The 16,464-nt window shown below is 51.5% G+C and overlaps 5 protein-coding genes across 5 annotated transcripts; all 5 read left to right on the top strand.

The window, feature by feature from the left end:
- Positions 1 to 415: 415 nt before the first annotated feature.
- On the top strand, positions 416 to 829 carry FPRO_03675 (uncharacterized protein; the record flags this gene model as incomplete). Its single annotated transcript, XM_031226087.1, has 1 exon — positions 416 to 829. The coding sequence occupies one exon, from the start codon at positions 416 to 418 to the stop codon at positions 827 to 829; it is 414 nt and encodes a 137-aa protein (XP_031076658.1).
- Positions 830 to 6,403: 5,574 nt separating this feature from the next.
- On the top strand, positions 6,404 to 9,991 carry FPRO_03676 (putative Na+-transporting ATPase ENA-1 (sodium P-type ATPase ENA-1); the record flags this gene model as incomplete). Its single annotated transcript, XM_031226086.1, has 4 exons — positions 6,404 to 6,652; positions 6,873 to 7,138; positions 7,192 to 8,875; positions 8,927 to 9,991. 4 exons carry the CDS (start codon positions 6,404 to 6,406, stop codon positions 9,989 to 9,991), a joined length of 3,264 nt encoding a protein of 1,087 aa, XP_031076657.1.
- A 703-nt stretch (positions 9,992 to 10,694) lies between these two features.
- Positions 10,695 to 11,504, top strand: FPRO_03677 (uncharacterized protein; the record flags this gene model as incomplete). The annotated part of the gene is made up of 1 exon (XM_031226085.1): positions 10,695 to 11,504. One exon carries the CDS (start codon positions 10,695 to 10,697, stop codon positions 11,502 to 11,504), a length of 810 nt encoding a protein of 269 aa, XP_031076656.1.
- Positions 11,505 to 12,199: 695 nt separating this feature from the next.
- FPRO_03678 (uncharacterized protein) lies at positions 12,200 to 12,765 on the top strand (the record flags this gene model as incomplete). Its single annotated transcript, XM_031226083.1, has 2 exons — positions 12,200 to 12,525; positions 12,579 to 12,765. The coding sequence occupies 2 exons, from the start codon at positions 12,200 to 12,202 to the stop codon at positions 12,763 to 12,765; spliced, it is 513 nt and encodes a 170-aa protein (XP_031076655.1).
- Positions 12,766 to 14,103: 1,338 nt separating this feature from the next.
- On the top strand, positions 14,104 to 15,248 carry FPRO_03679 (putative xylitol dehydrogenase; the record flags this gene model as incomplete). The annotated part of the gene is made up of 2 exons (XM_031226082.1): positions 14,104 to 14,112; positions 14,196 to 15,248. The coding sequence occupies 2 exons, from the start codon at positions 14,104 to 14,106 to the stop codon at positions 15,246 to 15,248; spliced, it is 1,062 nt and encodes a 353-aa protein (XP_031076654.1).
- Positions 15,249 to 16,464: the final 1,216 nt, after the last annotated feature.

Here is a 16,464-nt window from a genome sequence, read left to right as displayed (position 1 = left end):
GAGAAACGTGGTGGTGTCTGTTCTCAACGCCAAGACCAGGGTGCGATGACGGGCATGAAGTGAGACGATCTTCTAGAAACGACAAAAAGCAAAAGCAGGAATAAAACATGTGAAATAGAATTGAATAACCTGTTACTTAATTACAGAGATTCTTGCAATTGGATGTCGGGAATATCCTGCTTTGAGGGTTTGCGCGGCTCTGACGTCAGGATAAGCAGGGATCCGACGATGCCAGGTTTTGGAAGATGCAGATTCAAGAAATACCAATATCTACGTCAATTCAAGAGGGGAAATCCTCATATCACTCACTCTCATCGTCTTCATCTTCGTCAACTGTAAATCTTATCTCAATCAACTCACCTTATCTCTCACCAAATCTACAACCTCGCACTAAACCACCACCACCACCACCAAAATGGGCGAACCAAAGAAAGGCACAATCAAGTTCCGCAACAAAGAAGGCACCCTCGACGCCTCCGCCCTTCTCTGGCGCGCCCTAACCTCCGAGAAGCCAGAGGTCATGCGCAAATACATCACCAAGGACGCCGTCCTCTGCGAGCCAGACCAAAAGGTGTACTCGCCCCGCACCGAGCCCTCTCTGGATGAGTACATGGAGGATGGCTACGAGCCCTGGACGGCGTACAAGATCCACGACGAGCCTGAGTTTGTCGAGATCGACCTCATGGCTTCAGCGCTCAACTACCGCGTCACTGCGTGGAAGCTTCAGAATGGGGAGATGATGGCGACGGAGGCTTGGTGTCATAGCGTCTTTCGACAGGGACCTGGAGGAGATTGGAAGTGTTGCCTTCATCATATGGCCAAGGTCTAGATAAGACCTAGAGTGTTTAAGGTGTTGGGGATTGGCGAATTGGGTTTTTGGAGACTGTTTCTCAGCTATGTTAATTAACGACGTTAACGTTATCACAACCAACACTTTGTCAACCGTGCATCACCTAGTCAAGTGAAGTTCACGCCAAGCTTCAGCCTAACAGCGATAACTAATAAACAGAGTTTCTAATTGTCAATATTAGCTCACTTACCCTTGTCCGATAGGTGATAGTAACAGCAACCGGGACCGCCTCCCGGATGCATTAAACTCGACGGTTGGGGGAGAAGTTGAGTTGAGCGCCAAGGGATCACTCAGGCGGGGGAGGGGCCCTTTATCTCCCCCTCGTGCATCCAAGAGATGTTCTCTTTTCTGAATGTGGTCGCGTGCGTTTTATTCTGTATCTCTTTTGAAGGCCATTGGCGAGTTGAGTCAAGATGGTGGCTGTCGATCAGGCTGGATGAGAAATCCTGCACGTTGACACTTTCTCGAGCAAGGATTAACACGAAAATATTCCAACGTTTGGTCTCTCGTTTGGGGTCTGATTGCTTTCCCTTGGCGGCCTGGGCGTTTTTGCCTCCAGCGATGGTCATCGACTCAAGCAAAGCATGGTGTGCCACAGAGAAGAGGTCTTGTCGCTCTTGGCTTTCTTGTCATAATGAGCGTTTATTGAGGCCCTGGTTGCAGACCTGCATGTCCCTTCCATCCGGTCGATGATTCTGTGATCCGAGGTCATCATCGATCGCTTAGCAGGATTCTGACTCCATGCTTGATTGTGTCTTTCGGATATTTACTTGCGAGCTGTAAGACTGTGACGTCGTGCCATCGCCAAGTTCAACACAGTCTCGCCTCTTCGCAATGAACAGATATCGCAATCGAGACTCGAGCATCCGCTCACTTTCTTCGGCGTGGACCGGACAATCGGCTTCGTCTTTGCTTTTTGCCTGTCTGCCTGTGTTATAACCGACCACTTGGTCCGCGGATGGCTGTCGTATTACGACCTGTCTCAAGCCAAGGCTCTTGTCAAATGCTTCTTCGCTCTAGGATAGACTTGGCGAGAAGCACGACGCGGAGAGTTTGAGTACTGAAATGATCATTGTCAAGCAGCAGTCCCAACCTCTCTCGTCCTCCCCCAGACCAAACTCTCTCTCCTGATGCAATGCAACGCCGTCCGCTCCGGGGTCCTTCAGCGGAGGGCACGTGTCCTCCTCTGTCAACCTCTTCGCTACGAGTGGCTCCGCCCAAGCCCACTCCCCACTCCGCCGCCCCACGATAACCCTGCCTCACCCAAACACCGCTCGCCTTGGCAATGAGACGCTTGTGGGGCCGCTGACCGTTCCGCTCCATTACTGAACAGAACAGGGGCGTGTCCGTTTTTCTGCTGCCGTTTGTTCTCGTGTTCCCTTTCCTTTTTGCTCTTCCTGCAGTATGCATGTTTTGATCCTCTTGCAGCAAAATATTGTCACAGAGGAATCGTGGGTGGTTGCGAGCACTTCTTGTATCGTGGCTACACGTGTCGAGAAGCTTTTTGGTGATCAACTTGGCGCCTTGTATTGACTTGGCTTCAGACATCCATCTCAGTTTCGAGATGGTGGGTGGACCTTCGTACCCTGTAGCTGTTTCTCAAAATCTACCTCCTCTATAACTAACCATGATACGCGTAACAAATAAAGACAGTATACGGGAGATAGTATAGATCCGCCTACGTGTAGCAGATAGATCTAAATCTCAGCCTGCAGCACCAGCGAGATAAAGTACCGAAAAGGCCCGACCAGTATCTTGAATGTATCCGCTCGGTTTTCGTCTCCAAACACTATCTGTAACCCCACAAGGATCGTCCATGGGGAATTAAAAAGAAAAAAGAGGCTCGAGAGCGTCGCACATCTTGAGGCCTTCAATTGTAGAAGCCTAGACCGCATCCATCGCGTGAATGCTTGGCTGCGTCGACATGGCTGAAGCTCTCGTCACTTGAATGGTTCACCCCAGAGTTCTTGCAAGCCATAGTGGAAGCCTGGGGAAATCTGGCGCTTATGCCAGGGCTCTTGAAAAGCCAAGACACAGTTCCTTCGAATTATGGTACGATGGCATATCACCCGGTGGATTTGAGAGCTTTTCGGCCAAGTTCCATATCGCCAAGTGCTTGGTAGACCCAAGTCCCTGCGGCTGATAACGATGAATCTTATTGTTTCATAGAGACTGTCGTTGAAGATACGGTTCTAAATGGCTCGCAAGAAAGAGGCTCGGCTTACTACTTCTGAGGATGAGCCGCAATGGTGCTCCGATATTTGTTGAGATGATCGCCGAAGCCCGAGCGTACCCATCTGCCGAGTATCAAGGCATTCGCAAACTCCCCGGCCGATGTTCATGTCCGTGCCTGAGACCCTGCCAATTCCTGCTCAAAGACCTCCGGCGCCGGGTGCCCAGGTTTTTGGTGACTTTGGCCGCCGTTCCCGCGACAAACAAGACCGAGCATCACGATGTTTATGCCGAAGTCCGTTCATGGCTGCCCAAGATGATCCCATTAATAGATCAGGAGCTTATAACAGCTGCAGTGTGTTGTTCTCCGGCAATAACGGCAACTATACAAGCCACTCAATGGTTGGTGAGCAAGTTAAAAGGCTGCACGGCCTGGGACCTGCAGCAGAATTACTTTTTCCTTCCGAACGGAGATAGACAAGTCCGGGTATATTGTTCCCCGTAAAGTAAGTCAATGGTGCTGCGATTCCTCAGTCAAAGCAAACCCCCCACGCATTGTCTCACGTCCGCAGCGAAGTGTTGCGAGACCGACACATCCGGGTTAAATCCCCCCTCTTCTCAGGAGAAAAGAAAGAAGACAACATCTCCGCCCCGCCACAGAGAGGTTCCCATCTGGAGACCGGGGCGCCTCCGTGGGGAGGTTGACGCCCCGCAGTGTCCGCCCCGAGACAACACCCGGAGGCAACGGATCCAATGGTAGGAGGAGAGTGAGTGAACCCCGTTTATTATTCTTCCCGTGGGAGCCTCGCAGTGGCCTGTGGGAGACGCGCATGGGTTGTGCTAGGCGTAAGCGCCCCGTTTCTGTGAGGACAAAGTGTCGTCTAGAGTGGATCGAGAGAATCCTAATTCCTCGTTCTTGTTGCGGCATACGGCGCTTCTCTCGTTCCCGCCTTGGTAGCTCACCATAGTCAGGCGTCAGCGTCTCCGCGTCCGGCGTCTCTTTTGAGCTGCGAGAGGCAGTGATCGACGGCTATGTTCTTTACCGTCTGTCTTACGTTCCTTGGATCAATCTATTAGTAAGTAAACGGAGACAAGGGAGGCTAGTGTATGTATGCGCGTGAGTCGTAGAGAATTGGCATTGTATCTGCTCGAGAAGTTGTATGTAATCGCAATGCAACGCGCAGGCTCTAGGACATCTCATTCGTCGCTCAACACGCTGTTGGAATGAGGCTAAAAGGAATAGCGCAGAGATTTCTGAAGGAGATTGTGCACCGGGATTAGTGGACCCAGGTTCAATAACATGCCGATGATTTAAGCTTATTGTCACGTTGGAGGAGAATCCTGGCTGATCTGGTGGAGGACTCATTACGTACCATGTACTCGCATGCCGGGATGGCTTCTAGAAGCAGTGGAAGCCGGTCACGTGGCGGATACTGGCCTGACAGCTGAGAGATAAGCTCAGTGGCAAAAGCCACAGAGATGGTGTTGTTATCGTTAGTGCACTAGCACCACGCGTGTTGAGCCCCTGTTTATCTGGAAACGCTAAACACCGAGGTACTTGGGCTAGCTAAGGCGTCCTTCAGACTTTGGGCAAAGATAAGAGACCGTGACTAACACCATCAAGTCCTCTGCCAAGGGTGGCAGTGCCTGCACCTCATCCTTGGCGAAGATTTGCGAGGGAGTTTTCTCAAAGGGGACAAGCTAAGCAAAGTTGCGTAACGCGTTGAGAAGCCGTCTGCTCAGCCAAACATATCTCAAGATCTGATCTTGAACCCCAAGATCTCCATGGTTCCAAGTCACGAGACTGACCAGTAACACAACGGGCAGCTTCAGCAAGTGGATTTACAGCTCCGTGCCGTGCAGTCTCGGACCTCCGTGATGTAAATACGGGCCGTAACCCGAGCTGAAAGAACAAGAATCGGCTCATACCCGGCCCCGTTTCTTTTCTGTCGCAGGTGAGATATGAGGTTTTGCCTCTCAAGTGAACTTGATTGATGCCTACAGATTTACAGCTACGACATCACCCAACGTGCAGATAAAAAAAAAACAGGCCATAAGAACAAAGCAATAAAACGGAGTCCAGGTTGACGGCGATGGTTGCTCACGACCCAATGACGTGACGACTTGGCGGGCAGAAATTATGTATGCCCAGAGAATGCCAATACTGATCCTTCCTCGTCGAGAAGAAAATACCACCGAAGCAGACCACATTACAGAGTTGAATCAATGGTGTGTGTCATGGGCAAGGAAAAGAAAAGAGGGGGAGGGGGTGGCTCTAGGTAGGACACTCGTCTAACGTCGGTTCTAGGGGCCATATGCACTGAAAATGCAGTGAACTGAACTCGGTTGCAGCGAGTATCCACCATCGGTGACGGCACTGGGAAGGGTCCCTGAAAGCCTCACGAGAGCCTCACCAGGTGAACTACGAACGAGCAAGGCTTCAAACAAGGCTCTGACATTGCGAACCCCAGCGCAGCACAGCACTGACGATATATCTTGTGATTACCGCTATTTGGGTCCCCTCTTCCAAGGCAATTCGAATTCGGGTTTACTCTGAACCTAGTATCTTAGTCAAGGTGCGGTTGGTATGGCTCTTTTTTAACCCTTGTCTCCCAAGAATACCAAGCCTCTGGTCGCCCACTCAGGAAGGCCAATTGATGCCGAGCCCGCCACGCCGCGTCACAGGATGCTTGGTAGCCATCTTCAAATGACGTGCCGACGGCGAGCAAGCCCTCTTGAACCTACCGTACAGAACGGCGCCGTGTGCTGCGTCTCACCAATCCGAACCCCAGACCTGCCCCGGGGCGGAGTGGACTCCTCGGACAAGGCCGGGGGGCGTATACTCTAAGGGTCGTTCTCTGTTCAACACAACAACAAACCAAGGTTTCGTATCATCGCCAAGACTCTCACAGAATGCCCAATCCCAATGCCTCCCCGCCTTTGGAACAGAGAAACAGCAGCGCGGAGAAGGAAAAATTGGGTAATGCTCTTGGCCATGTGGGGTCCGCTGGAGATGGTGAAATCCATCTCTCTCAACCCAGATAGTGAGTGACTTGAGCCAAGACTCTGGCGAGATAAGCATTGACTGTTCTTCTGTCGTCCAAGATGGGACAGACGTCTATAAGACCTTCCCCATCTCCCCGCACGATCAATTCTTGTTCTTCTCTTCCTCTCCCCAAGGATCTCTTCACTTAGATCTCCGACATACCCTTCCGACGCCAGACGAAAGGCTTCCTGCAAATCATCTTACAGGAATCCCCAGACATAGGCTTAAGGGTCTTTCTTCAACTCATGTATACATTCTAAGCCAGTACCGAGTCGAAGATATATATATAACAACAACAAGCACGCTGGCGACCCGCTAGCTTTCGACTTACAACCATGGCTAAGAAGGACGACTCCGTCGACAACCATGTCTCTGGCCAGAGCAACGAGCCCATGAGCCGTCCTGCTCACGCCTTGACGTTCAACCAGGTCGTCGAGGAGCTCAAGACTGATACCCTCAGCGGTCTCACCGAGGCCGAGGCCAAGCAACGACATGAGAAGTTTGGCAACAACGATCTCGGCGAAGCTGATGGTGTTCAGCCCCTCAAGATCATCATCGCTCAGGTCGCTAATGCTATGACGCTGGTGAGTTCAAAAACAGCCCAGTCCCCTCCCTTATTAGCCCCCACACGCTCCAAAGTTTATGGTTTAAGCATATCTCGATGGCTGAACTATTTATTTTTTTCGCCTCTCGACTGCATATTACCTGATTAGGCAGCCCGTCGTTTTTTCCCCCAACCCACCTGCTCACACCGCATGAACACCCCTGTTGGCGCTATGTTGATGATTACTGACGTCTGCCAAGGTGCTTATACTTGCCATGGCTGTTTCTTTCGGTATCAAGTCATGGATTGAGGGTGGTGTCGTCGCCTTCATCATTGGTCTCAATGTCACCGTCGGTTTCTTCCAGGAGTACTCTGCTGAGAAGACCATGGACTCTCTGCGGTCCATGTCTTCTCCCACTGCTAGTGTTGTGCGTGATGGAGACTCCAAGGTAGTTCCCTCCGTTGAGGTCGTTCCCGGTGATCTTGTGGAAATCAAGACCGGAGATACGATCCCTGCTGATATTCGGTGAGTAATCCATGCCTGGCACTTACACTGGGGCTTTTTACTAATTAGTGCAGACTTATCGAGGCCGTTAACTTTGAGACTGATGAGGCCATGTTGACTGGTGAGTCTCTCCCCGTTCGAAAGAACGAGGATGAGGTCTTTGAAGACAGCACCGGACCTGGTGACCGTATCAACGTCGCCTACAGCTCTTCCACCGTCACAAAGGGTCGTGCCAAGGGTATCGTCTTCGCTACCGGCACCAGTACTGAAATCGGTGCTATCGCTGCTGCCCTCCGAAAGAAGGACAGCAAGGTCCGTCCCGTGAAGCGCAAGGCTGATGGTTCCGCCAAGCCTCACCGATATCTCGAAGCCTACACTCTCACCTTCACCGACGCTGTTGGCCGTTTCCTCGGCGTCAACGTGGGCACACCTCTCCAGAAGAAGCTCTCCCGTCTGGCAATCTACCTCTTTGGCACTGCTGTCATCTGTGCCATTATCGTCCTTGCTGCCAACGACTTCGATGCTTCCCAGCAGGTTATTATCTACGCCGTTGCTACTGGTCTGTCCATGATTCCCGCTAGTTTGGTCGTCGTCTTGACTATCACCATGGCTGCTGGTACTAAGCGCATGGTCGAGCGAAACGTTATTGTTCGTAACCTCAAGTCCCTCGAGGCTCTTGGTGCTGTTACCGATATTTGCTCTGACAAGACTGGTACTCTCACCCAAGGTAAGATGGTTGCCCGTGGAGCCTGGACTCCTGGCAAGGGAACTTATCTCATCGAGAACACCACTGAGCCATTCAACCCTACCATTGGTGACATGCGCTGGTCTCGCAGCCAGCCCCATGAGCTTCCCCTCAAGCAGGGCGGTGATGAATGCGGTTCTGTTTCTCCCATCAGCGAGCTTCTCAACCAGTCCAAGTCTTCTCTCGTCAAGTTCCTCGAAGTTGCTTCTCTCGCCAACCTTGCCACCGTCAACGAGAAGAACGGTGAATGGCATGCCCGCGGTGATCCTACCGAGATTGCCATCCAGGTCCTTGCCTCTCGTTTCGACTGGAACCGTCTCCGTCTTACCAGCCACGACGCTGCCAACCAGTACAGTGAGATCGCCGAGCTTCCATTCGACTCTGATGTCAAGCGCATGTCTGTCATCATGAAGGATAACCGAACCAGCCAACTCTTTGCTTTCACCAAGGGTGCTGTCGAGCGTGTGATTGGTGCTTGTGCTACATACTGCCCTGAGGATAACGAGGAGCAAGTCCCCATTACCGACGAGTTCCGTGAGCAGATCCTCCGTAACATGGAGTCTTTTGCTGGAATGGGTCTCCGTGTTCTCGCTCTTGCTTCCAAGCCTTACAATGTCGACATGAAGAAGGGTGATGAGATTGACCGCACCACTGTTGAGTGTGATCTCGTCTTCCGTGGTCTTGTTGGTCTTTATGATCCTCCCCGTCCTGAGTCTGCTCCCGCTGTCCGAGAGTGCCACCAGGCTGGTATTTCCGTCCACATGCTTACTGGTGATCACCCCGAGACTGCCAAGGCCATCGCCATTGAGGTCGGTATCCTGCCTACCCGTATGGATCTCGTCGCCGAGGACACTGCTGCTACCATGGTCATGACTGCTACTACTTTCGATGGTCTTACCGATGATGAAGTCGACCAGCTTCCTTTCCTCCCTCTTGTCATTGCCCGATGTGCTCCTCAAACCAAGGTCCGCATGATTGAAGCCCTGCACCGCCGAGACAAGTTCTGCGCTATGGTATGTTCTTCCCTTCGTCTATTTTCTTGATGTCTCATGCTAACTTGACAGACTGGTGATGGTGTTAACGATTCTCCCTCTCTCCGCCGTGCCGATGTTGGTATTGCCATGGGTCAAGCCGGTTCCGACGTCGCAAAGGATGCATCCGATATTGTTCTCAGCGACGATAACTTCGCCTCCATTGTCGCCGCCATCGAGGAAGGTCGCCGTATCTTTGACAACATCCAGAAGTTCATCCTCCACGTGCTCGCCACCAACGTCGCCCAAGCTGTCGTCCTTCTCGTGGGTCTTGTCTTCAAGGACAAGACTGGTCTCTCCGTCTTCCCTATCGCTCCCGTCCAGATCATGTGGATCATCATGATGACTTCTGGTCTTCCCGACATGGGTCTCGGTTTCGAGCGCGCTGTCGCTGGTATTCTTCGCCGACCCCCGATTTCTCTCAAGACTGGTGTTTTCTCTCTCGAGTTCATCGTCGATATGTGTGTCTACGGTCTTTGGATCGCTGCTCTGTGCCTCAGCGCCTTCGTCCTTCGTCTGTATGCCTTCGGTAACGGCGAGCTCGGTGAGGACTGCAACGATAACTACAGCGACAGCTGTGAGACGGTCTTCAAGGCCCGTGCTACCACCTTTGCTTGTCTCACATGGTTCTCCCTCTTCCTCGCCTGGGAGATGATTGACAAGCGACGATCTTTCTTCCGCATGCAGCCCGGCTCCAAGCTCTACTTCACCCAGTGGATGCACGATGTCTGGCGCAACCAGTTCCTCTTCTGGGCCATCATGCTCGGCTTCGTCACCCTCTTCCCCATCCAGTACATCCCCGTCATCAGCGACACCGTCTTCAAGCACAAGGGCATCACTTGGGAGTGGGCCATCGTCTTCATCGCCGCCGGTCTCTTCTTCGGCGGAATCGAGGCCTGGAAGTTCGCCAAGCGAGTGTACTTCCGCCGACAAGCCCGCAAGAACCAGGGCGTCGAGTGGAAGGACATGGACCTTGAGCAGCGCACATTCGGCGAGTATCTCACCCCCGACTCCAGCGAAGCCAGCGTGCGTCACGACTCTGAGAAGGTTGACGCACAAGCTGCCGCTCAACGCAACAACGCCGAGAAGAAGGCGTGAACGAATTTCCTAGTCAAGGGAAAAAGGTTCTTTGCTATAATTCTGCCGATGAAGAGGTAGATAGCCCAAAACTCAGAACGGTGAAAACAACGGAGTTATAAAACGTGGAAGGGTTTAAGAAAATGGTGGATGAGGAGGAAATGACCGAGCCGTAGACATGAGATATGAGCTCGCTACCAGAGGAAACCCTAAAATGAACCACAGAGGACGCCGTTGGCTGTAATGAGAGGAGGATGAAGAGGATCATGGAAGGATATTCCGGATCTCTTGAGAATACCTATGCATAAGCGGAGATAGTTCTTTAATGAAGTCAAATGTTAAAATCATGAATCAATTAATTTCTGAGTGGCTCACTTATCTAATGTTCAAAGTGATTGTGTTCTCTGTGAGGAACATTAGGGACATTTTGTCCTGGATGCTGGAAGGGACAAGGGAGATGAGCCTCAGCCACTAACAAATGTATCACCAATCTCGAAGCTGTCCATTGGATCAAATTGAGTTGAGATATAATTGGACTGACCGTTAAAGTCGCGTTTCACAGTAATTTCGAACCTGAGCCTTCAACTGTGAAATCCTACGCTGGTGCGTTAGCGTGACGCGTGGTAAGCACTTGAGCGTGGCTTATTTTGCGGTCTGAAGATCAATATCTTCAAGCCAAAGCCCCCCAAAACTCAAACCTTTTAACAGCTCTCAATCACTCAAAATGTCAAACACAACAACCCCCAAGCCAAAGCGAGACATGAAAGTCCTCTGTCTCGGCCTCCCTCGCACAGGCACAGCATCCATGGCAGAGGCTCTCACTGTTCTCGGCTACAAAGACGTGTTCCACGGCCTCAAAATCCTCGACGACAAAGAAGCCTGGAAGAATCTCGAGCGCGCAACAGACGCTTCATTCCCGAATCTTTTCACGTACACTGGAAAACCATTCACTCGTGAACAGTGGGATGAGATCTGGGGAGAATGTGAAGCCACTACCGATGTAGCGTCCATCTACGCCCCGCGGCTCATTGAGACGTACCCCGATGCCAAAGTCATCCTTGTAATTCGAGATTTCGACCCTTGGTTCAAGAGCGTTGACGATAGTGTCCTCAAACAACTCTGGAACCCAATCGCCGAGTTCTCCATCAAATTCGTCGAGCCGCTCCTTGGGTCTAGAGCAGGCCCAGCGGCGCGAAAGCAAATGCTAGGACTTTTCCAAGCTAATACAGTTGAAGAAGCTCGTAAGAACGCAAGAGAAACATATGATCGTCATCATCGTGTTATTCGAGAGATGGTGCCCGAGGGACAACTACTCGAATATTGCATGGGCCAAGGCTGGGAGCCCATTTGTGAGTTTCTGGATAAGCCTGTGCCGGAGAAGGAGTTTCCCTGGGTGAATGAGGCAGCGGAACTACGGAGAATTGTGAAAGAGAAGGCTAAGAGCAATCTTGTTGCTGCTATGGTGGTTGTTATGCCGTGGGCTGGTGCGGTTGCTGCTTTGGGAGCTGGATACTGGATGGTGTATAAGAGATGATGAACTTGTGACAGAGTATGCAAGCGATGCTGTTGAACTGAGATCGCTGATTAGTCGCCTTGATGATTGCGCCATCACATGTGACTGCCAGGTAACCACTTCGACCATCCATCTCAATCCGTGATCTGTACCTGAGCTTACGTGGTATCCCTTCCACGCCCGAATAAGCTTCTCACTTCCGAGGAACAATAATCCCATCTACGTAATCGCCAACCTCAAAATCCCTCTCATTCCCCTCATAAAGGCCGCTCATCTTGGCGATGCATCCGCGGAAGATTCTAGCCCCACGCATGATGTCTTCCGAACCAGGGTTTTTAGCACAACCAAAAAGGCTTGGCCAATGTCACCCGGGTTATCAAACATAGCCCCAGGAACAAAAACCAAGAGAATGGAGCGCTAATTTTAGGGTTTGGAATATGCTTATCGCGCTGTGATGGAGCCGCTGCCGATCACTCGACGTCATGACGATTTCGACATGACGCAGCAGCCGAGCTGTCGAATGAGAGGGTTTTATGGCGGTGATTGATTAGGGAAGAATGATGGAAGTGGTGAGGAGATGGGTGTAAGAGGCGAAGATGAGATGTATATAAGAGACGGGTCTGTGACTGAAGTCTTGCTATCGGAACCATCATTATCCTTCAAAGCTTCACTTCACTTGACTTCCAAGACTACTTTACACTCAATTTTCGACCAAAATGGCAGACCTCATGAACAAGATCAAGGAGACACTGATCCCCTCCAACACTGAGAACAGTAACGCTGGCTCTCACCAAGAGTCTCACAACTCTGGTTCTCTCCAAGAGACGTACAATACCGGCTCAAATAACGCCGAGTCTTTCAACAACACTTTCAACAACACCAGTCAGAACAACCAACGAGAACTTGGTTCCAGCTCCCACGTTTCTCCCCTTGATTCAACAAGCAACCAGAACCAGCAGACCGAGGGTGTCCGCACAGGAGACAGGATCAACTCCTTGGTAGAGAACGTCCCCGGTGTTCCCTCATCCCAGTCAAAGCCTTCGTAAGTTTACCCTTTGCACATACAATAGTATTATATACTGACATCCACTTAAGAAACACATCTTACCAGAATGATATGCACAAGTCTCCAGGCGCCACTCTCGACGCTGCTCGTGCTCCCCCCTCTGCCCTTAAGGAGCACCTTGGAGAGCCTATCATTGAGCATGACTATCCTCATGAGAGCACGACTAAGCGACACTCTTCTGTGAGCCACCAGGAGGAGCACTATAACCTCAACTGAATGGATGGGGATGAAGGAGTGGTTGACGTTGGATACTTTTAATAGATGAGACTGTTGTATGATAGCACGGTAGCGGTGGTAATAAACCAGTTAACATTAACACTTAATGTTAAGGATGACATATGTGATGTTTATGTGATGATGGTTAATTCTGAGCAGTCGTGAAGAGATACAGCTTCCATGCGAGCCCTCTTAACCATGTCACCCATTACAGGCAGCAGGTTTTGCGATTGCCGAGTCCCTGGACCTAAATGCCGTTGAGGTCCGCAACGCAATGTGACGGAACCGAAGAACCTAAGTCAATTCTACTCCGGCTACTTATTCTTGACGGTTTCCCATACTCACTCACACAGCGGGGACCGGCTAATCGTGCCCATCGCACATCGCCGAGACTCCCCGCTCCGGGCCGGATCCACCACCCGGACGCTATTCCAAAAGCCGCAGCTCCGCGCCGGCAGCGGAATTCTGATTGAAGAGTTGACGCAGGAACACAGGTTCCGCCGGATCATCAAGCCAAACACCTACCGCGCTAATGAATTGTTGAAAGTGAGAACGATGGTCAAGTAACTGCTTCATGCTCCGGATGCATGTCCGGAAGCCTGCGTTGTCTTGAGCGGGAATGAGCCGGTAGAAGCCATATCATGATCTGAGTCGATGATCTGAGAACTGCGACCCTTCTTTCTTGACTGATCATCCAACAATGCCATGCCAATATCCACTGATCTCTAGCTTCACAGCTATGAAATAGCCTTGGAGCTTTCCCGGTCTAATTCTCACCGACGGATCCCACTCCACCGTTTCCACTCTTCTCATTCGCGCGGTTAAATGCTCTGGCTAAAGTGCCCTCATCCTCAGCACCAGAACCTCAAGCGCTCCCGTCATGACAGCCACACCCCATATTTAGAGAAATCCTGTCGGGTCTTGTGGTCTCGATATCATGGCTTCTTGATTGGCGAGGGTAAAAACCGTGGGGGTGTAACCATCATGTCAACTCAACGGGTATTTAGCTACTGTGTTTGATGGGAGGGAGAGAGGGACCATGTGATGAGGTTGGGGTATATGAGCCGCTGCCCTCATCAGCAGATTCTGGCCATGATCTGAATTTTTTTTCCTTATTGTACAGAGATTAGTTGTTCAGGCTATTTCTGCAATTGCGCTTGGTGATAGTGACGGTGTTGGTGAACTCCACTGTGATCCATATAAGACAGGACATCCCACTTTGAGCTACGAGCGACGAACCTACTTAATCCTCCCACGACACGCGATTCAATTCCTCTCCTCTCCTCCTCTTCTCTCATCTCTCAATTTCTCTCAATTACTCGCTAAACAACAGCAACAATGGCCAGCGTACGTCTTCCCCAGCTCATCGCCTCCCTCACATCATACCCCGCCATCATGGCCCCTCATGACGTCTCACTAACACCCCCCAGAACCTCTCCTTCGTCCTCAACAAGCCCAACGACGTCTCCTTCGAGGAGCGCCCCAAGCCAACCCTCTCAAGCCCCCACGATGTCCTCGTCGCCGTCAACTACACCGGCATCTGCGGCTCCGACGTGCACTACTGGGTCCACGGTTCCATCGGCAAGTTCGTCGTCGAGGACCCCATGGTTCTAGGCCACGAGTCCGCCGGCACAATCGTTGAGGTCGGCTCCAAGGTCAAGACCCTCAAGGTCGGCGACCGCGTCGCTCTCGAGCCCGGCTACCCCTGCCGACGATGCCAGAACTGTCTCGCCGGAAAGTATAACCTCTGCCCGGATATGGTGTTTGCCGCTACACCACCCTACCATGGAACTCTGACCGGCTACTGGACTGCCCCTGCGGATTTCTGCTTCAAGCTTCCTGATAATGTTTCGCAGCAGGAGGGTGCGCTGATTGAGCCTCTCGCTGTCGCTGTGCACATCGTCAAGCAGGCCCGCGTCAAGCCCGGTGACTCTGTCGTTGTCATGGGCGCTGGACCCGTTGGTCTTCTCTGCGCCGCTGTCGCAAAGGCCTACGGCGCCTCCAAGATCGTCAGTGTCGATATTGTCCAGAGCAAGCTCGACTTCGCCAAGGACTTTGCCTCCACCCACGTCTACGCATCTCAGCGCATTGCGCCCGAGGAGAACGCCAAGAACATCTGCGAGCTTGCTGATCTCCCCGAAGGCGCTGACGTCGTCATTGATGCCAGCGGTGCTGAGCCCTCAATCCAAGCATCTATCCACGTCCTCAAGAACGGCGGTAGCTACGTACAGGGCGGTATGGGCAAGGCCGACATTACCTTCCCCATCATGGCATTCTGCATCAAGGAGGCTACAGCCAGTGGATCATTCCGCTACGGTGCTGGTGATTACCCTCTCGCCGTTGAGCTTGTCGCTACCGGAAAGGTCGATGTCAAGAAGCTCATCACTGGAGTTGTCGAGTTCAAGCAGGCCGAGGAGGCTTTCAAGAAGGTCAAGGAGGGAGAGGCGATCAAGGTTCTGATCAAGGGACCTAACGAGCAGTAAAGGAAAGGGTGATGACGAGATGAATGACTTTGAATGAGAACTAAAAGCGAAAAAGATATCCGGGCATGGGATGGCTTGGATCATATGAAGCGGGGCGGCGGGTGAAGGCGTTTTGTCATGAGCGGACTTGGTATGAGTCCTTTACATTATAGCATCATTGTAAGGCACTTAATAGATGTGATTTGTTTCACTTGGACCCTTGTAGATTGACCACGGGTAGCAGGCGTGTGTCTGGGATGAGATGCATGGAGAACCGCGGGCCCCTTGATGTATGGAGTAACGAGATGCCAACTGGCGGCGTATTTGTCAGACACTTTCCAATTCTATCGTCCAAGGCAGCCTTACCCTCGTACTTTACTGGCACAAAGACCAGATTATTAATTGAGTCTTGCTGAATGCGCCCTTCCAGTGGCTCCCGCGTATCCTCTCCAATCTCCCACCATCCTCCAATTCCGCACTCTCCCTGCCAAACCTCACCCCATTCCGCCCCTCCACAACTTAGTTCCAACGGCTGAACAAGCACAGCCCATGTGCCATCTCCACTCTCCGCATTCAGCTGTTTTTCCCATCAGGACTCTCCAATAAGACAAGCCTCACCCGTCTTACATCTCCCAAAGGAGCACAAATCTCACCTTTTATTGAACACGTTACGAGTAGCTGGCTTGTTTGATAAGACATAAACGCCCTGGTAGTGAGAGTGAGAGTGAGAAGCTTGTCGGCAGATCTTATCCATGTGATCGACACCGGCATGGGTTGTTTAGCGAAATCCTTCATACATACAGGGATGTGCACCTCGAACCAAATCTCGCGCAGCATGCTCAACTGGGACGCACTTCTCCTCAAGCTTCAATCTCTTAACTCGGGCCTTGTCACTCGTCAATAAATGCATTTTCATTTAGCAATCGAGCTAGAAACTCCGTTGCTTCTAGTGAAACGCCTCAGTGAGTATTTTAAGGAGCAATAGCTTCAAGTGGCTTGTCGCACTGCCCAGATTTCTCAAGTTCAATTTCCACAAGCCACTCCGCCTTTAACGGCATTTGTCTGTTTTACTCTTCTTGCCTTATGCCCTGCAGGGATGTTAAGTAGGGTGGTACCGTCGTGACCCTGTTTTCGTTTGCTGTCAATTAAACTTAACCACCACTACTCAGTAAGGCATTCGACATTACACTCGCGTAACGGCCGACGATGACTCAACTCTCGATAACAAGAAATAAAC

Source organism: Fusarium proliferatum, assembly GCF_900067095.1.
Source record: "Fusarium proliferatum ET1 genome assembly, contig: FPRO_scaffold002, whole genome shotgun sequence".
Classification (NCBI taxonomy): Eukaryota; Fungi; Ascomycota; class Sordariomycetes; order Hypocreales; family Nectriaceae; genus Fusarium; species Fusarium proliferatum.
This window is presented reverse-complemented; position numbering and strand designations above follow the sequence as displayed.